A 21,693-nucleotide genomic window follows, 5' to 3' on the forward strand; every position below is an offset into this window, starting at 1 on the left:
AAATCAGACAAAAATGTTATTGCTTTACTTCAAAATCTATGATTTTGCCCAAAAAGCGTTAAAATATTGGGTGTTTGAATGTTGATTGATGCTCCTCTAATACCTTGAAAAGAATGTCTGCATAGTTTGGAGAAAAGTCTCTTTTTTGGGCCAAATTTTATTAAAAACGTAAGGCTAACACCTTCTGGGGTTGTTTTTGGCCAAAAAAAATGAAATTGCTTCAAATTTGCTGGAAAGATGCCTGAGGGACCCTAGAACGCATTCCAATTAGATTTCTGGACAGATTCATTTGCACACGTTTGCGTATCAAAATTTCAACATGAAATTTCACAAAAATTAGACATCTGAAAAAGGCAGCACTTTCTGATTAGGCTATAAAGAGGGTGAGTATGCTTCTAAAGCCAAACAAAACCTACAAACTAAGCCTAAATGTGAAAATCAAAATTTGGAAAAGTGCGACACGTTTTTGTAAATGTGGATGTGTGGCCTACTTATGTTTACAGAGGTAGTCCAGTAAATTGGCCACATTTATGGGGCTACTTAGAATCTAGCATCTACAACATAGTTTTAGCTCCAGCTCTATGTCGAATTCCTGATGAGCATTGGAGCTGGAGTTACTCAAGCTAGGGGGTTTCCCAAGCTAGAGTTTCTCAAGCTACACGATCGCCAAAACTTTGAACTCTTGTAGTTCTAAACTACACCAGTATTGCCGTTATTTATTGTATGGTTGTTGTTTTTTGTCCTTGTGGTTTTTGTTTGTCATAGTTCTTGGCTTGGGTACCTATGAAGACGAGAAGGCCACTCAGGCATACGAGGCGGTCATGATCTTAACGCCTAAGACCCGGCAAGAATACCTATGTGTACAAGGACTGGGCGTGGGACGTCAAGGATACTGTTCTACTCGCTCCATTCTTCGGAACTGGCAGATACGTAAGTCAAAAAAAATATACAAACTAGCTTGATGAAATTAAATTAATGGTAATATGCAACATTTGCAAACATCCAAAAACAAAACTGCCAAATTATTATGAAATACCTAACATGACTGAAAGTAAATAATATTCTCTCAAGCATCCTATGAAACCATTTAGGTGTTATGTCATTTTTAAGAAAAGTGGAATTTTTGAATCCATTTCCAACGATGGTAGACTTTTTTTTTTTAAAAATACTGCCCCTAATTCACCAAATTTAGTTTGTCCACAAGCCAGCTAGTCTGGTTCCCTGAGCTGAAAATTCCTCGACATCTATAAATTGGTCCGTTTCATATAAAGTAGGGTCAGGGAACAAGACTACAAGAAAAGCATTTTTTCTTGTTTTCTCCCCCCAGCATCTATGAACACAAAACTTTAAACAGGTCAGTGGAACAATATTTTATTTTTTTTAAATACTAACCCCTCAATCCATCCATTTCTGAAAATTACAGCAAAAGATGATGTTACAGCAAAAGATGTTGTTTAACTATAATTCCGGAAATCTCTGTCTGTCTGTATTTTGATTATCTTCAGAACCAGACATGGTATGAAGTTGAAAATCAGCGGGTGTATTGCTTGGGACTCCAGAGTGTGTAGTGCCAAGTTTGAATTTGTTTGGATGAGTGGTTCTTGAAAAAGCTGCAAAAAAGCAACATTTTCTGAGGCAAATGTGGCAGTATTTATAGCCTCACCACGCGGGCACTGCCGTCCTTTTCAATTGTTTACATCATGTTTAAGTGAAAGCGTGCGTGCTCAATATGATGCACCACTGGAAAAAGGACGGGCACATGCATTGTAGGGCAATACCATTGTCCAGTATGGGTGAATAGCACTGCATACCATATGTTTCTGTATGTACACGTACGTGGTGGCTGCACGGGAACATTATTTTTTGCAGTCGACTGAGCGACCATTGTAGGCGGTCTACTGAGCAACGTTACGGCAGGGCAATACCATTGTCCAGAAGGGGTGAATATCTGCAGCTTTTGCGAGAACCAATCGCCCAAACAACTTCAAACTTGGCACAAACTTTGACGTGAGTGTGCGTTCAACCTGTCAAAACAACACCATTGAATCGCGTGCGTTGTTCGCACGAGCTGTTCTCAAAAACTCTGCAAGCATGCATGCAACCAATACCAGCGGCAAAGCAATTTGCGCTTCCCGAACATGCACATTTTAGACGGGCACTGCACTAGTTTTTTTTCAATTGAAATGCACTTTTTGGGGTTTGGGTTCCACTTTTTTGACTCGCCCTGTATTTGTGTCAGGTTTTCAACCTCCGTGCCACTAAAATCTTAACATGAAGTTTGACTAAAAGCCCAACTGCAGCGGAAATCCACAACGTATGCTGTCATCACAAGCCAGCCCCAGCCTATAGACTTTGTGCACAGGTTCCCCTCGACGGTTGTAACAGGAGAGTTGGGGAAGACCATTGGGAGGGACTTGTGGAGCGCTGTGGTCCAATGGTACGGTGTTCGACTCGTGCTGTACTGCGTGGCTTCGAACCCTGATGGGGGACACGGTGCTTGTGTTCTTGGGCAAGACACTTTACTACGATTGCCTCTCTCCACCCAGGAGTATAAATGGGTACCTGTGAGGGTAGAGACCACAAGGCACTGATCTCGAGCTGCTGCAAAAACTGGTCTCATGGCCTGATGAACAGGGGTAATAATTGTGAAGCGCTTTGAGACCTTTGGTATAAAGCGCTAAGCACCACACTATTATTTTTACATTTGAACGCATTGTACCTGATGCTCACGTGAAAAAGCTATGGATTTGTGCAATTCCAGAATAAAATTAATCTTGCGTATTTCGCGCCATATGTGCGCGCACCAGACTACGTGCACGTGATGCGTCTCTCCAACTAGGGCTCTCGAAAGTTGTCAAAAAGCGCCCTCTGTGTTCCTGGATGGAGTCCATAGGTTTATGATCGGGCCTGGCTAAGCATGCATTAAAAGGTACAGTCCATCATTTGTAATTTGTGCATTTTGTTCGTTTGAAGCAACAAAAGTGCTCAAAATCTAAAGAAGGGCGCTAAACAACTAACTTGATGAAGTTTCAGCTGAGCTTCAGCTGTATATTCCGAGAAAAACAGCATTCTAGGATCTCAATTTCAAATGAAAAGTTGCTGAATCATGTTTTGAATTGGGCCTGAATGCAGTGTCCGAGACATGTTCTCACTGAGCCGATTGCAGCTACACGATGTCGTGTAGCAACCACATGCGTGTGTGCGTTGTGTCAACGCTTGGGCGCACTTCGCCGCATAAAAAAAACGAACTACTAACGGAAATTTCCAACTGTACATCTTTAGACACACTGTTGGAAAGGTCTTCTTTTGTTGATTTCTTCAAAATGACAGCTTGCCAGAAAGAAGAATTTCACAGGGAGTTTAGTCCCCTTACTATCTTTCAACTGAGTATGTTTTTCAGCAATAATTACATCAGTTACTTTTTGGATAGCTGCAAATGATGGACTGTAGCTTTAAGGCCAAGTACATGTATGAGATACATGAGATTTCTTCAGGTAGATTTGGGGCTTCAATTGTGTGGCAATTTCGTCTATGGTTTTGACTTAAAGGTCTAAATTTATTCTTAAACCACCTTTTCATATACGCCTTTCCATTGCATAAATATAGTTGCATGTATAGTTTTATAGGTACCAATATATAAATACAAAATTGAAAAGCAGCATAGTGTATTCAAATTTTTTCAAATTGTCATCTCAAATTACTGCAAACCAAACCTATGCCCACATTTTCACCATTAACGTCTTGTTCTCAACTTGCCAGGTCGTTAACTTGTTGAATGCCTTGTACACGCTGTTCGACGCCATCATTTCCAACTATGACGTCTACAAGGTAAATATTCCATATAACCAAGCAGATTGTTTAAAACCAAACTTGCAACAAAATTTAAATCACAGGACGTTAAAATGTGCTATTAGCTAATAGTTCCAAGTTACATTAAGACAAAAAAAAGATGTAAACATGTTTTCTATTATATCTGAAAGCAAAATTAACCAATAATGAATGATAACGTCTTACAAAGGTTGAAACCATTGGCGATGCCTACATGCTGGTCTCCGGCCTACCGCTCCGTAATGGTAACCGTCATGCCGGTATGATCGCCTCCGCTGCATGGCATCTGCTGGAGGGCTTTATTAGTTTCATCATGCCGCACAAACAAGAGGAGAAACTCAAACTCCGAATCGGTATTCACTCAGGTAAGATCGTTGTCTTTGCTTGTAGTCGAGGTACTCATGATGGATCGCAACTACATCACAAGTCTGTAGTCACAAGTACATCACAAGTCACAAGTACATCACAAGTCTAGTCACAAGTCCGGTCACAAGTCCATCACAAGTCCAGTCAGACGTACATCACAAGTCTAGTCACAAGCTAGTATATCACAAGTCCAGTTACAAGTACATCTCAAGTCCAGTCACAAGTAAATCACAAGTCCAGTCACAAGTACATCACAAGTCCAGTCACAAGTACATCACAAGTCCAGTCACAAGTACATCACAAGTCCAGTCACAAGTACATCACAAGTCCAGTCACAAGTACATCACAAGTCCAGTCACAAGTACATCACAAGTCCAGTCACAAGTACATCACAAGTCCAGTCACAAGTGAATCACAACTTCAAGCTCTGCTCAAGCTATTTGTGCTTGATAATGATGTATGTATGACAATTTCTTCATTGTTTTGGACTTGTTTCAAGGATCTTGTGTGGCGGGTGTAGTTGGCCTGACCATGCCTCGGTATTGCCTCTTCGGTGACACGGTCAACACAGCATCTCGTATGGAGTCTAATGGACTCGGTAAGTAGAATCTTGTTACACTAGACAGCTCAAATTATGCTTATATATGGATTCGAGAAAGTAAACACACAAACGTAATTAAGAATGAAGTGTGAACCAGCCTCACCTCATGTTGGAAAGCTTCATTCCATTGGCGCTGTGGACCCCATGCATGATACTTTGAAGCCGTCCTGGGCGCAGACATTTTGAATTCATGTGCGCGTTTTTGGAAAATAATAAAATCACACGGAATGGATTTCAGATATTAATGTACTCTATTAAAAGGCAAGGCGCAAGTACATTACGCGAACAACGTAAGTGCGTTTTCTGTGAGTGTGACGGTAAAAAAATGTTACGGCAAATGTCATCTGCAGCGCCTATGAGTTTGAGTTTGCGTAGGTTTGCGCAGAGCAAAATGAAACGCTCATGTACTAATTGTGCTTTTTGGTTGTGGGCGTATCGGCTGCGATAACGCACTGGTATAGAATACAAATGCAGATATGTAAATAGCCGTACTAAAGCCATACTAAATTTCGAGTTTTCCTAGGTTTGTGCACAAATATGGATGCGCCCAACTGGGCTCAATTTCATGGCTCTAATACCGTTAGCAAAAATCCGTGCTTACTTTAGCGAAAAATTCCCTGCTGGCGATAAGCGTATTTCACGGGTTAGCGAGGAATTTTGGCTTGTGCGCATGCGTATGTCCTGTACTAGGATTCTGTGCTTATAGGGTTAGTGCAGAATTGTGCTAGCGTGGTGAGCACAAAATGATGATCGTAAGCTTGGAATTTTGTGGTAAGCAGAACCATAAATTTGGGCCATGCAGGCTTCATGTGTACAGCGAGTTAGTGCTCTAGTAATTTATTATAGCTCTATGGTATAACCCAACTTCAATTATTCATGGAAAATGTTCATGATATTTTATATTTGTGAGCCGAATAATTTATTTCCCCTCCCCCATCAATTTAACAGCGCTCAAGATTCACGTGAGTCCTGAATGCAGACAGGTACTGGAGGAACTCGGAGGATACAATCTAGTAGAGAGAGGACTGGTTGCCATGAAGGTACGGCATTTATTTTGACTGCATAGATCCTTTCTTAGGGTCGTTCGATTAGCTCACCCGGGTTGACTCGGATTAGCCCCGTGCCGTTCGATTAGCTCTGACGTCATTCTTGGGGCTCACCGGGTCAGCCACCACAGACCCTGCTCATGGAGCAGAGTCACTGATGGAAATACGTCACACGCAATTTTATCAGCTTTATTTGAAGTTGAAACATAATTATTTATTGATCTCATTGCGATTTTAGAGGCTATAATTCCAGCTTAGCATTTTTACTTATTTCAATTGACGGAAAAGCAGTAAATCTGAAGAAAAAACTCAGTTTGAAAAGGGCTTTTTGTCAGTGGCTACGGCCGGGGCTACGGATGTCGCGTGAGGATCATGATAGCCTGCATTCTGCATTTGAACATTTCATTAGCACAGCTTTCTTGGCTATCCGTCTGCCTTTAACCGAGTTGATCCGGGTGAGCTACTCGAATGCACCTTATATTTGATTGACCAACTATAACTGTTTAAATCCCCGAACTTAAAAGAAGTATTGACTACTTTGGTTGTTGTGATAAAACTAGCCTCCTGAGATGATCCATGCAGCGTTCTTTATTTCCGAGGTAGCACCCAGGGAAACTGAATGCTCCATGGATCTCCGAGGGAGGCTAGTTTTACTACACTATCAGTTAATTTTCGTTTTATTATGCCCCACCCATCTATACTACTTGTTTTTGCGAGATAATTTACCCGAAATGTCATAAAAACGTACCTCAATTTCAATATGAAAGTAATTGAAAATTTCCTCGTAGTTTTCCAAACTACCCCTTCATGAAGCGTTGGAACAAAACGCGCAACATGCAAAACCTATAATATGCATACACTGCTGTTGCTATGTTGGTTGCTACGTGCATAGAACTTTGTCAGCCTTGAATAGTCTTTTCAGTGGTTGTATTGTCTTTTGGGCTGTGTGTAACGGGGGAAAAAAAAGGCTAAGAAAACAAATGGTTGAAATGATTAGGTTGCAATGTACTTTTAGAAACTGGGACAAAAAAGATAGAAAATCAAGGAAACAAAATAAACTTCTCAAAAATGTAATTTAGTCTTATTATTAAAGAATATCCTTCACATGCAAAAAAACCTATTTAAATCCTGAATGAACAAACTAGTTTAAAAGAAATCTCAATCTGGATCAAACAACGAATTAAAAACTCATAAAGGAATTTGTCATTAACAAATTAACAATTGGATTAAATTTTAGGAGAATATTAACAACTAAGGTATTAAAAAAATGGATTGACAGAAAAAAATTTAACCAAGGGGAAAAAGCCAATGTCATACATAACTGTTCCAGTACCAACAATACAAACGCTATTGATCAGTATTGTAGTTGAGTACTTTTTTCCAAGTACCAAGTACTGCCCAGTCCTTAAGTTACTGAGTACAAGTACTTTTTCTTCTGAGTACAAGTTCAGGTCTCTAAGTAAGAGTATTTGTACTTCTAAGTACGAGTAGAAGTACTTGTAATCTGAGTACGAGTACTTCTATTTCCGAATACAGCCATACGGCAAATGGTTCATTGTGCATAATTGTCCCAGGCACAGTCAGACCAATATACAGACCCACTCATGGCTAGCTGTTAAATGTGTTTTTCTGGATGTACACAGAAAAAATTCAGCAAACTTTGATGTCTCTGCAAGTAAATCAACCATTTCCAACTGAAAATATCGATAATAAAATAAGGCCGTGGTAAGTCAATCTATACCTTTTTTTTTTTTCGAGTACAAGTACTTTGATAAGCAAGTACAAATTCATCATGTCGAGTACGAGTACTTTGCTGCCCGAGTATGAGTACCGTCATTTCGAGTATGAGTAGTTTGACAATCCAGTACGAGTACGAGTACTACAACACTGCTGTTGATTCAAGTTCAGATTTCAAACATGCAGTCTGTCCACATTAACTACGGAATCTCAAAATGGACATTGCACAAATGTTTTTTTGTGAAAGGTCGTCAGTTTGGTGATCCAAGAAATTAACTAAATATGCAAAATGTACAAAGCTTTAAATCGAATATTTACATAGTCACGTGCCATTGTGTTTCATATACAATGTACTTCTACAAAATGAAGATTGGCACAATTTGCTTCATTAGGAGTTAAGACATTTCATATTACCTATTAAGTTATGGACCTATTGTACTTTTAACATTACCTCACAGTGATGACCATATTTTACAACATTACAGTAGTAAAGTTAATTTTGTGAATTGAGTGCCAAATTTAAGGAGGTACGGTCCCTTCAATCTTAAAAAAGTTTGTCAGCAAAAACTGTTGTACGGTTCAAGAAACATTCAACCCTTTTCTTCCATGATTTCTTCCACGATTTCTCTTGATGACTTTATTACTAGAGAGTACACCATAGGCCTACTCACACATTTGTGGGGACCGAAAACGCTGTGGGATAGCAGAAAGTCCCCATAACTCGGTCCTAATTTGCCTAACAATAAAAAAAAACATCTCCATAACGGGATGTAGGCAGGCGCGGTTCTAGAACCAATATTTGGGGGGGGGGGGCTAGCACGGTGGATCCAGAATTTTTTTAGGGAGGCGTGCTGAAATGTTGACCGGTTATTTTTTCCAGACACTTAGGCCTCCGAAAATCAATAGGTGGGGTGGGAGGGGGGGGGGGGGGGGGGGGGGGCTCATGCCATTTTTTCAATGGGGAGCGCCAATAAAATCCTAAAATCATTCACAATATATTAACTGATGCACCCTTGTCACGGCTATTTCTTCTTTAGGGGGAGACCGTTCGCATGTACATCACAATCCTTCTTTTTGCTAATGCAATTTTTTTTTACGGAATTTATTTTGGGGGGGGCTAGGCAAAATTTTGGGGGGGCTACAGCCCCCCCCCTAGCCCCCCCGTAGAACCGCACCTGGATGTAGGCCTAACATAGAGCTATATTAAATTACTAGAGCGCTAACTCCTCATTCTTGCGCACGGAGACGCTTTGAAGCCGTCCTGGGCGCAGACATTTTGAATTCATGTGCGTATTTGTAGAACATAATGAAATTAGATGGATTGAATTTTGAAAGTGTACTCTACATGCAACGCGCAAGTAAAACATACGCAAACAACTGAAGCGCGTCATGACAATTCAAAAAACGTTACAGCAAAAAGCATCTGCAGCGAATACGCGCTCGCTTTGCCCTGTTTGCATAGAGCAAAATGACACACTCATTTGCTGATCATGGGTTTCGGTTTTGGGCGTATTGGCTTCGATAACGCACCGGTCTGGAATACAAACGCTGATATGCAAATAGACGTACAAAATGCGTACAAAATGTGTAGTTCTCCATAGGTTTGTGTAAAAACATGGATGCACCCATCAGGCATCTCTTTGTATATCGAGTTAGCGCTCTAGCAATTTAAATAAGCTCTATGAGGCCTACGCACATGCCGAAATGTATTGAGGGAGATTTTTACTGATAACACACAAACGTTACCAGTTATTTTAATTTCGAACGGGTTTTACAATCTGGGTAAATATTATTTTGGGAATGTAGCAGATGTAAATAGCCATCGTTCAACTACAATAGTAATGTTTTACCAGGCCTTGTAAGTCAAATCATTGGATGCAGGTTAGCCCCGGTTCAAGTACAGTGGTTAGTTTTTCGGAGGGCCATATCAGGCAAATCACATCCGCTCAAAGATCTTAATGGAGTGTTTTCAGCTACAACTACGTCGCCAGCGGGGGTGAATGCCATTTCAAATGGATTGTACAACCCTTGAGCTACTGTTGCTACGAGTGCACCATTTGAATCGTATCGCTGCACTGCACAGTCTCCCTGATTTCCAGAATGAACAACAACATAGATGGTCTCATCATCATCACACAGGACACCAGTTGCCTTAGCAGCTCTGCCATTCATTAATGTCTTGACACTGAACATCTCTTTACCCTTAAAGTCAATGCACAGCAAACTTTGGTCCAAAAAGTTTGTGAAGACTAAACAGCCAAAATTGCTTATTGCCAAGTAAAGGTAACCTTGTTATTTGAGATGCTTGCAATCAACGATCCGTCCAGGTTGTGGACACTGATGACATTTCTCCCCCTGTCAGCGACTGCTACTCGCTGACTGTCAACAGCAATACCAAGGAGGTCACTCTCTGATCGCCCATCCACATCGTCACATGAAGGTGTAAATTCGCGAACAAAGTGGAGGTCAGTGTCAAAAACCTTCACTTTCTGTTTGTCCGTGACAAAAAGCAGATCATCATGGGACACCGCAACGCCCCGTGGAGATTCCAACTGATGCATAAGACCTCCTTTAGCAACCGCTGTTTTATATCGACCAGTGGAGCTAAACAATGATAACCGTTTCAAATATGTGTCAGTTACTACAATGTCCCCATTTACGAAACATGTAACAGCCGTGGCGAATTGAAATTTCCCGTCACCGGTACCTTCTTTGCCGAACTCTTCCTTCAACTGCCATTTCTCGCTGACACAGACATCCCCAAGTTCTGCATCACTCACAACATCGTTACATTTGACACCAATGAACGATGGACCATGATTCACCGGTTCACACTTGAGCTCCTTCTGGAATTCCAAGTTGTGCATCACCTTCGGCTTGAACTCCAAAAGCTCGAAATCATCGGCTTGACTCATCAAGTCATTTACTGCCGCGATGGTCTGATCTGTGCGTTTCATCTGTTCATGGTTGTGCATGAGCGCCTTTTCGTACTTACTGTCTCTCTCCTGACCGATTTCGTTGACCTTGTCGGTGAGAAGCTTTGCTTTGTTTCTGATTTTAGTGATCTCTGCCTCCGCTTTTGCATCAATATCACTACGAGCCTGAGCCAGTTTCTTTTGCAATCTTTTTCGTGCATGGTCGATTGACTTTTCAGTAGATTTGAAGTGTTGCCTACACTTCTCAAACTTCTGCAGTATGTTTTCGACCTCACTGCGGAAGGACCTGATAGTGTCATCAATCTTTAGCAAATTGTGCTCTGCCGACCGATGATCTAATGCGACACACATTAAGCAGATTAAGGTGTCGCAGGTGTCACAGAAGAAACATAACTTCTGGTCAGTGTGGATCATACACATTCGGGTGATGGGTTTGCTATGCTCTGCTGGAGGCATCTTAGATTTCTGCCAATCTCCCAATGAAGTGATTTGATGGTCTTTAGTGTGCTTGACCCTCTCATGCGCTTTCCGGCATTCATGACAGAGGTTATCACTACAATCAAGACACCTCCAAGTGGCCTCCTTGCCTTCTCCACAGTCACATGTGGCGGTAGGTGCTGATGCCTCTCCTAATACCTCCTCTTGTTGTTTGACCTCATCAACAAGAGAACTTAGAAAGAAAGACGAAGAAAGGCTCTGCAATCCTCCACCAGGAACTTGCATCTCTCTCCTGCAGACTGGACAAGTTATCTTCTCTGCCCCTGGCCTCTGTTTGCTCGTCATCTCTTCCAGACACTTCAGGCAGAAGCTGTGCAGACAGTCCAGCATCTTGGGATCCTTGAAAAGACAGCAACAGATCGGACATTCCAGATGCCCCTGGCTGATCTTACACACAGTTTTGGCTGCAGCCTCTGCCATATTTCAAATGTGATCTAATCAAAACAGAACAAATCTTTGTGTCTGAAAAAGTTCAAAATTACAACAAACAGGTGATTTTCCCTTAGTGCTGTGCATCGGAACTGGGTACCCAAGTACCCGACCATTAATGTCAGGAACTGGTTCCAGATCATGGAATCGAGTACCTGTAACCAACTCTGCAAATTACATAACTTCTCAATCATTGAAAAAAGTTCCGAATGTATGTTGGAAAAAACAGGATACATGGAAAGCCAAAACCAATTTCACATTTTACGATGCTTGTGAAAGTTGCAGTTCTCATTTGCCGCACCGATGTGGTAGTATTATCATGAGAACCTTTATGAACAATCTGTACAGCAACATCCCAGATTTGAATTTTTGGCTTTGGTTTCTATAACGGGTACGTGGGTACCCATAAGTTTTTTTCAATAGGCTACCCCTATTTTTTTTTCAATAGGGTACCCGGTTCTTTTACTACCCGTTAGTGCACAACCCTATGACCTAACCCATCTCTTTTACGGCACACCAGCCTAAATGTAACAAGAGATACATTTGTATTTACACTGACTTATTGGCTGCACACTAACTCATTAGGAGTTACAAATTAACAGCCGCTGTTTACTGTTCTTTAATACATGGATATATGGTATGGAGGTTCAAAAGTAGACATCTACTTTTCTGCTAACAGAATAGCAGGAAAGCAGATTGAACGTTTTGTTTGAATGCATTTTTCTACATTTCTGCTTTTCTGCTACCAGAAAAGCAGATTTAAACGTTTTGCTAAAACGCATTTTTAAGTTTTCAGCTTTTCTGCTACCAGAAAAGCAAGTTTTACTTGTTGCCCTTCACTGGCGGTTCAAAAGTGGACATCTGCTTTTCTGCTATCAAAATAGCAGAAAAGCAGATCAGACGTTTTTGTAAAATGCATTTTTCTAATTTTCTGCTATCAGAAAAGCAGATCAAACATTTTGGACAAATCCTCTTTTCTGCTTTTGGCTTCACATCAACCGATTGAATGTTCCTGAAGCATAACAGGCACCAAAATGTAGCTGGTTTTCCAGAAGGTGGAGCCTAAAATCTCCTTAAGCCGAATCCAGTTGTTTCAAAAACGCCCATAGACTCTGATTTCAGACTTCGACTCAGAAAATAGAATTATTGATATTTTTCAAAAGCATCATGTTTATAACAAACATACCTACTCGCGCATCACATGCACTGAAATGCTAAACATTCGTGCAAATCTCATGCATAATTTTCCTGGTAGGCCTATAGGCTATATTTGACATGTTCAAAAACAAAGCGAAATGCACAAAAAGCAAATACCATGTAAATCCAGCCAAAACGCCAAAACTCACCTACTTCAACTGGATTAACAGTTAGCCACAGTTTTCCACAGCAAACGTGATACTTCCACCAAATGTAAAAAAAAAGTATTGCAAAACTACCATCAACTTGTAAGTTGTAAGCCTTAGGCTTGTACGTGTACATGTCAGGCCTATTCCTCATGCAGTTTATGGTGCAACAACAGCCCAACTCCCTTTACTCAATCTGGGAAAAACCAGTTGCTGTTTTTGTCACACAAGTTCAATATAGGCCTACACGTGAACAATGCTGTAAATGCTATTGATTAAAGTTTACAGTTCAAACAGGCAACCTACTGCATGCATTTTTATAACTCCTATTATTAATAGTCCAGCGGATATGTGACAAAATATCGATGAATTGTTCACTTTTGGATAAAAGCGTGAAACTTGGCACAGATGTTCATATTCATACGAGAAAATTTTTTAGATGTGGAGCCATTGCAAATTCACCTTTTTTGGATTTTATTATACGAAAAGCGGTAAAAATTTTCCACGGTGGGCATATTGAGTACCCCCCATTTCAAAAATGGATGCCACGCCTCTAAAAGGGTAAGTTTGTGATGGCTTCACATTCGAAAAAAGAAAGATTTTCATGAATATATTGTCTGTGTGGAGTTTAATCTGTTTATAAAAGGGAGGCACACCTTTTGTATAGGGGAATCATGACTTCTCACCCCCCCCCCATTTTGCTATGGCTGCCATGCCCCTAAAAGGGTGTGTTTGCGATGGTTCCACGTCTGAAAATTTTTTATCGCGAATATTAACGTCTGTGGGAATTAGCTTCGTTCGTTTATAAGATGTGGGCACATTTTTGCCATGGTGGGCATAATGAGAACCCCGCCCCTTTTTTTCAATATGGCTGCCACGCCCCTAAAACGGTGTGTTTGCGATGGCTCCACATCTGGACCTTTTTTCTCATGAATGTCAATGGCTGTGGAAAAGTTCCATTTCTCTATGAATGTGGGAACAGTGGTTCCATGGTGGGCATAACGAAAATCCTGCCCCCTTTTTTTTCTAATATTGTTGGCACGCCCCTAAAAGGGTGTGTTCGAGATGGCTCCACATCTCGATTTTTTCCCCTCATGAGTATAAATGTCTGTGGGACGTTTTATTCGTTCATGAAATATGAGCACAATTTTTCCCAAGGTGGACATAATATTTACCCCCCTTTTTTTACATGGCTGCCACGCCCCCAAAAAGATACTTTTGTGGTGGCTCCGAATCTGAAACACTTATAGGCTATATAATTATGTCTTTGTGAAGTTTCCTGCTTTTTGACAAGTGGGAACAACCGTTTTCACTGCGGGCATGATGAGTCCCACCCCCTTTTTTAAAGTGATGCCACGCCCCTACAAGTGTGAATTTGCGATGGCTCCACATCTAAAACATTTTCTCGTATGAATATGAACATCTGTGCCAAGTTTCTCGCTTTTATGCAAAAGTGCACAATTTTTTCACATATCCGCTGGACAAATGCCTACAAATAGGCAGTGGTGCACCCATGATTTGGCTTTTGGGGGGCTCACAATTTTTTTTTTTCTAAAAAAATTGGGTTTTGGGGATGGGGGACTTTTTTGACGTTTGTGGCGCCACTTTCACCCCTATTATACTACTCGAAAAATGGCCAATAACTTATTATCAAGGTCAAATCGTGAGGGAAAAAGTCCCCCCCCCCCTCCTTCCTGGGTGCGCCACTGCAAATAGGCCTCTGATTTTATACTTTGAAAGATATGAAAGTGGAAAAAGGAGGGTTACAAATATGAATTGAAAACGAGGATGTATTAAAGTATCCACGATACAAAGCTACAAATCAGGAAATATATACCCTACGTTTTATGCATGCGTACTATTGAAGTGACTGTTACTGGCTGCACTTGAAAAATAGCACATGGTAGGGGTAAGGTGGCTTGGCTTTTTGTTAAATCTTGGACACAAGAATAGCCCAATATTTAAAGAACATCAGAGTCCAGGCACAAATGATCGAGACCCAAGTAGGTTCATTACAGCAAAAATAAAAAACAGAAAAGCAACCCTTAGTACAACTGGTCGGACAGCCTGTGAAATTATTCTTTATCTGACATTACGCTGTTATTGTGAAGACATGAATAAAAGAAGGCCATTTCCAAAAATATGTCAAATGACACATTTTTGGAAATTTCCGCTAGTAGTTGGTTTGTAATTAGGCGAAACCGTGAATTGGTGCGTGCAAGCATTGACACGATGCACACGCGTACGCCATTGCTATCATTTGTAAGTTCAATGTTTGACACACATAGCTCTGCGGCAATCGGCTGAATGAGAATGTGTCCCGGATGCTGGTTTTGGGCCCAATTCAAAATGTGACCCGCAACTTTTGAATTAAAATTGAGATCCTAGAATATTATTTCCTCTGATTTTTACACAGCATTAACAGAGCTAAAACTTAATTAGGTCATTATTAAGCACTCCTCTTTAGATTTTGAGCACTTTTGTTGCTTCAAATGGGAAAATGCACAAATGACTGTTGGTGTGGTAAAACTAGCCTCCTGAGATGATCCATACAGCGTTCTTTATTCCTGAGGTGACACCCAGGGAGATAGAATGCTCCATGGATCACCGAGGGAGGCCAAACACTTCAAGTTTAAAGCAGTCTATATTTTTTTTTATAGTGCCCCACCCACAGATTCTGCTTGTTTTTGAGAGAAAACTTAATAATCTAATCCAAATCTCTTGCAAACGTACATCAACTTCAATATGAATGTAACTGAAAATTTCCTTGCACTTTTCCCAAACTACCTATTCATGAAATGTTTGAACCTAACTTTGTAGCATATGAGGGAACAAAACGCGCAACAGGCAAAACACATGTGCATATGCACACACTGCTGTTGTTATGTTGGTTGCTACATGCTAGTCTTTTTAGTCGTTGTATTGTCTTTTTGGCTGTGTATAAAGGCGAAAAATGGCTCACTGAGCAAAAATCCTGGTTCAAATGATTATTAGGTCACGATTTACTTTTAGAAACTTGGACAAAGAAGAAACAGAATCAAGGAAACAAAATAAACTTCTCAATTTAATTTAGTCTCATTAGAAGAAAAAAAAATCCTACAAAAAATCAATTACATACAAAAAACAATTTAAATCCTTAAATAACATATTCTTCAAAAGAAATCTTAAACAGGATCAAACAACGAAGTAAAAATCTCAAATAGGAATTTGCCAAGGAGAAAATCAACAATAGGATAACATTTTAGGAGAATATTATGAGAAAAACTAAGGTATACAAAAATGGATTGACAGAAAAAAATTAAACAAGGGGGAAAAAAGCCTATGTCATAACTGTTCCAGTACCAACAATACAAACGCTATTGATTCAAGTTCAGAGTTCAATCATGCAGTCTGTCTGCATTAACTATGGAAGTACAAAACAGACATTGCACAAATGGTTTGTGTGATAGGTCGTCAGTTTTGTGATCCAAGGATTTATACATGCAAATCAAATATTTACATAGTCACGTGCCGTTGTGTTTCATATTAATGATGTGCATCGGGTCGGGTTGACCAGGCCAAACCGACCTGAAACGTTAGAGATATAAACCGAATCCGAACCGAAACCGATCTTAACTCCCTCAAACCGACCCGACCCGACCCGACAAAAAATAAGGTAAAACCGACCCGACCCGACCCGATAAAAACCAAAAAAAAAACGAATACCTTAAATGCTTGGACAAAATGATCACTTTTTTTGTGCCTGCCCTTACCCACGTGGCATGAATTCTTTTGCAAAACCATCGTCTCTCTATGTCATACTCAGTGGGTTGATCGAGAGTAACTCCGCTTACTGGACAAACGCAGAGTATCCTCACGCAGTATCATGAAAACTGTTACAATGTATCTATTTCACTGTCAGTCCCATTCGACTGGAGAAATTAATACCTTAGGAACTTGATAGTGCGCACGTTGGCCACACCACAATGGGCTGCGGTCACAGTGACTGTCAATAATATTGCATCACCTAAATTTCTCAACGTTTCGGTTTATTTCGGTTTATTTCGTTTTTTTTTTCAAAAGATGGCTAAACCGACCCGACCCGAAAATGAAAATGCAAAACCGAAACCGACCCGACCCGACTGAAAAGATGGACAAACCGACCTGACCCGACCCGAAGTCGGTTTCGGGTCGGGTCGGTTTCGGTTTCGGGTCGGGTTTGCACATCATTATTTCATATACAATGTACTTCTACAAAATGAATTAAGATTAAGACATTTCATATTACATAACATAAAAGTTATGGACTTTTTTATTATTATAGCATTACGTACAGTGATGAACATAATTTACAACATTGCAGTAGTAAAATCAATTTTGTGAATTGGATGCTGAATGTTAAAAAGTTATGGTCCCTTCAATCTCAAAAAGTTTGTCAGCAAAAACTGCCATATGGTTAAAGAAACATTTAACATTTTTCCTCTTTCTACACTGTTTATAATTGGATTTTTCTTTCTGACTTTATTATTGGAGAGCATAGGCATAGCCGGTGGGGGAAAGGGGGTAAACATTTACCCCCCCCCCCCCAATTTTGTAACGACAGCTCTTTTTATTCAAATGCCCTTTTTCACCAGCCCTTAACCCCCCCCCCCCCAATATTTGTAAAGAGTGGCCTTCTGTTGTTAACAATTCCATTTTGTCTGAACAACTGCCCTTTTAAAAAAAGTTTGCCCTTTTATGTGCCATTGGCCATTACGGGTGCCTTTTTTTGAATTTCGCGATTGTAACGCACTGAAAAGCATGATACATTGACCTAAGAGTGCATAATTGTCGGTATTCAACAGCGGCCCCATCGACAGATGTTGCCACCCCCCCCCCCCCCCCACCCCCAACTATTTGATTTTACAGATGCTCTCCGTGTCCGGAGAAAAAAAATGACGTTTCAGATGTCCAAGTGTCTTTTCAAGAAATTGTTAAACCCCCCCCCCCCCCAATAAAAAACATAACCTTGCTACGCCCATGGAGGTACACCATAGGCCCACTCAGGCCAACGCACATGCCAAAATACATTGAGGGAGATTAACTGAAACACACCAACTTTACCAGTTAATTCAATTTCAAACGGGTTTTACAATCTGGGTAAATATTATAATTTCAGGAATGTAGCAGATGTAAATAGCCCTGGTTCAACTACAACATGTCATGTTCTGCGGGGCCTTGTATGGCAAATCATAGGATGTATTAGTTGGCCCCGGTTCAAGTACAGCGGTCAGGCAAATCACATCCGCTCAAATATCTTAATGGAGTATGCGTCAGCGACAACTACGTCACCAGTGGGTGTGAATGCCATTCCTAACGGATTGAACAACCCTTGAGCTACCGTTGCTACGAATGCACCATTTGAATCGTAACGTTGCACTTCAGCACCTCCGAATTTGCCAGAATGAACAGCGACATAGATGGTCTCATCATCATCGCACAGGACACCAGTTGGCTTAGCAGCTTTGCCATTCACTAATGTCTTGACCCTGAACATCTCTTTACCTTTAAAGTCAACGCACAACAAACTTTGGCCCTCGTGCTTTGTGAAGACTAAACAGCCGAAATTGCTTATTGCCAAGTAAATGTCAACCATGCTATTTGAGATGCTTGCAATCAACGATCCGTCCAGGTTGTGGACACTGATGACCTTTCTCCCCCTGTCAGCGACTGCTACTCGTTGACTGTCAACAGCAATACCAAGGAGGTTACTCTCTGATTGCCCATCGGCATCGTCAGCAGAAGGTGTAAACTCGCGAACAAAGTGGAGCTCAGTGTCAAAAACCTTCACTTTCTTTTTGTCCGTGACGAAAAGCAGATCATCATGGGTCACGGCAACGCCCAAAGGAGCTTCCAACTGATGCCTAGCATCTCCTTTAGCAACCGATGTTTTATACCTCCCAGTTGAGCTAAACAATGATAACCGTTTCAAAATTATGTCAGTTACTACGATGTCCCCGTTTCTGAAACATGCAACAGCTGTGGCTAATTTGAATTCCTTGTCACCGGTACCTACTTTGCCGAACTCTTCCTTTAACTGCCATTTTTCGCTGACACAGACCTCCCCAAGCTCTGCATCATTCACAACGTCGTGACATCTGACACCGATGAACGACGGACCATGATTCGCTGGTTCACACTTGAGCTCCTTCTGGAATTCCAAGTTGTGCACAGAGTTGTAATGACTCGAGTCAATGACTCGACTCGAGTCCGACTCGAGTCACATTTTTTGGCGACTCGACTCGACTCGAGTCCCGACGGGTAAATGACTCGACTCGACTCGAGTCACTGCGAGCAAATGACTCGACTCGACTCGAGTCCCTCATCAGAATGACTCGACTCGACTCGAGGAAGGCTAATAAGACTCGAGTCCCAAAATAAAAGCAAAATTTACTTGCAAAAAATATTTGCAATGACTTACGCTGCGCCGTTCCCGTTGCCAGTTTTTGTTCACATCACGTTAATGTTCGCGAATAATGTACGTTTATATACAGCGGCAGTCTGTTTCCTTCCTCCATAATGAAACAACAAACATACACCGTGTCGCGGACTCCCACCTTGTGGTTCTATAGCATGTAATGCTAAACCCGGAACCAGACTTAAAACGCATTTCTCAATCCGTGGTTTCATCATTGGTTTCGGGCGATTTTGAAGTTCTTGGTGGAACGCTGGCTAAATTCATGTCCCGATTTCACACACAAAAATGGATACGGACGGGCCCACCTTTAAATAATCAGAAACAGTTTTGTATAATGCAATTAGGTTTTAACATTGTCAGCGATCAGCGAACAACAAAATCTAGACCCGAAGCCAAACCAGTTATAAGACCGAAGTTTCACATCTTCTTATCTGTGACGTGAGCTAGCAATGGAAACTGTTGGTTGGGTACCATACAGCATACTTTATGTCTTTGGATTTCCGTAATAGACTGGTGACTTGTATTCTTTCTCTCTTGTGTTTGTTGCTTTTTATTGTAATTAAGTGTTCAAATATTTGTGACTCGAATTGACTCGAGCTAAATACTTGACTCGACTCGACTCGACTCGACCACACTCTGTGACTCGACTCGACTCGACTCGACCTTGTTGACCTAATGACTCGACTCGACTCGAGTCACTTCTTTAAAATGACTCGACTCGACTCGAGTCACAAAAATCAGTGACTCGTTACAACTCTGGTTGTGCATCACCTTCGGCTTGAGCTCCAAAAGCTCTAAATCATCGGCTTGACTCATCAAGTCATTTACTGCTGTGATGGTCTGATCTGCGCGTTCCATCTGGTCACGGTTGTGCAAGAGTGCCTTTTCGTAGTCACTGTCTCTCTCCTGACAATTTTTTTTTACCTTGTCGGTGAGAAGCTTCGCTTTGATTCTGATTTTAGTGATCTCCGCCTCTGCTTTTGCATCAATATCACTACAAGCCTGAGCCAGTTTCTTTTGTAATCTTTTTTGTGCATGTTTGATTGAGTTTTCAGTAGATCTGAAGTGTTGCCTGCACTTCTCAAACTTCTGCAGTATGTTATCGACCTCACTGCGGAAGGACCTGATAGTATCATCAATCTTTAGCAAATTGTGCTCTGTCGACCGATGATCTAATGCGACACACATTGAGCAGATCAAGGTGTTGCATGTGTCACAGAAGAAACACAACTTCTGGTCATGGTGGATCGTACACATTCGGGTGATGGGTTTGCTTTGCTCTGCTGAAGGCATCTTAGATTCCTGCCAATCTCCCAATGAAACGATTTGATGGTCTTTGGTGGACTTGACCATCCCATGCGCTTTCCGGCATTCCTGACAGAGGTTATCACTACAATCAAGACACCTCCAAGTGGCCTCCTTGCCTTCTCCACAGTCACATGTGGCGGTAGGTGCTGATGCTTCTCCTAATACCGCCTCCTGTTGTTTGACTTCATCGACAAGAGAACTTAGAAAGAAAGACGAAGCTAGACTCTGCAATCCTCCATCAGGAACTTGCGTCTCTCCCCTGCAGACTGGACAACTTCCCTGATATGAATGTTTGGCTTGGGTTTCTTTAACGGGTATCCGAAAACCCGTATTTTTTTCAATAGGGTACCCGGTTCCTTTACTGCTCGTAAGTGCACACCCCTATGCCCCCATTTCTTTTACCGCACACCGTACCAGCCTGGAAATCTGAATGTAACAGGAGATTCATTTGTATATATTGACTGCATGCTAACTCATTGGGAGTTAAAAATAATAAAATGGGACTATAGGCCCTAATGTAAAACAGGACCTTAGATATAGACTTAGATTTCAGACTTCGATTCAGAAAAGAGAATTCAGTATGTTTTTCTCTAAAAGCATATGTTTATTTCAAACGTTGGTGGGAAGTAGTCCGAGTAACTTGGACCCAACTTATCACCTTTGTAACATTTGGACATGGTCTGGCGATCACCAGACCATGTCCAAATGTTAAAAAAGGCGATAAGTTGGATCTAAGTTACTCGGACTAGGTGGGAAGGAACATCACCTACTCACTCATCACATGCACTGAAATGCTGAACATTCCTTCAAATCTCATGCATAATTTTCCTGGTAGGCCTTTAGGCTATATTTAACATGTTCAAAAACAAAGCGAACGCACGAAAAGAAAAGACTTGTGCAAAATCCAGCCAAAATGCTGTATGTAATGAACTCACCTACTTCAACTGGATCAACAGTTAGCTGAAGTTTTCCACCACAAACATAATACTTCCGCCAAATGTAAAAAAAGTATGGCAAAACTACCATCAACTTGTAAGTTGTAAACCTTAGGCTTATAATGTGTACATGTCAGGCCTATACTTTATCCTCATGAGATGAATGGTGCAACAACAGCTACATTCCTTTACCCAACACAAGCAAAACCAGTCGCTATTTGTGTCACACA

The 21,693-nt window shown here is 41.1% G+C and overlaps 1 protein-coding gene across 1 annotated transcript in view; it reads left to right on the forward strand.

Annotated features, from left to right (window-relative positions):
• Nucleotides 1-834: 834 nt before the first annotated feature.
• The window catches only part of LOC119728010 (speract receptor-like), a gene marked incomplete at its 5' end in the record, with an annotated part of 28,713 nt that continues 7,854 nt past the window's right edge, over nucleotides 835-21,693 (forward strand). The window contains 5 exons of the mRNA XM_038200090.1: nucleotides 835-930; nucleotides 3,760-3,828; nucleotides 4,019-4,193; nucleotides 4,694-4,792; nucleotides 5,744-5,835. Of these exons, the coding sequence (XP_038056018.1) occupies nucleotides 835-930; nucleotides 3,760-3,828; nucleotides 4,019-4,193; nucleotides 4,694-4,792; nucleotides 5,744-5,835 (531 nt within the window). The remainder of the gene's footprint in view (nucleotides 931-3,759; nucleotides 3,829-4,018; nucleotides 4,194-4,693; nucleotides 4,793-5,743; nucleotides 5,836-21,693) is intronic.

Source organism: Patiria miniata, unplaced genomic scaffold (assembly GCF_015706575.1).
Source record: "Patiria miniata isolate m_02_andy unplaced genomic scaffold, ASM1570657v1 HiC_scaffold_20, whole genome shotgun sequence".
Taxonomy (NCBI): domain Eukaryota; kingdom Metazoa; phylum Echinodermata; class Asteroidea; order Valvatida; family Asterinidae; genus Patiria; species Patiria miniata.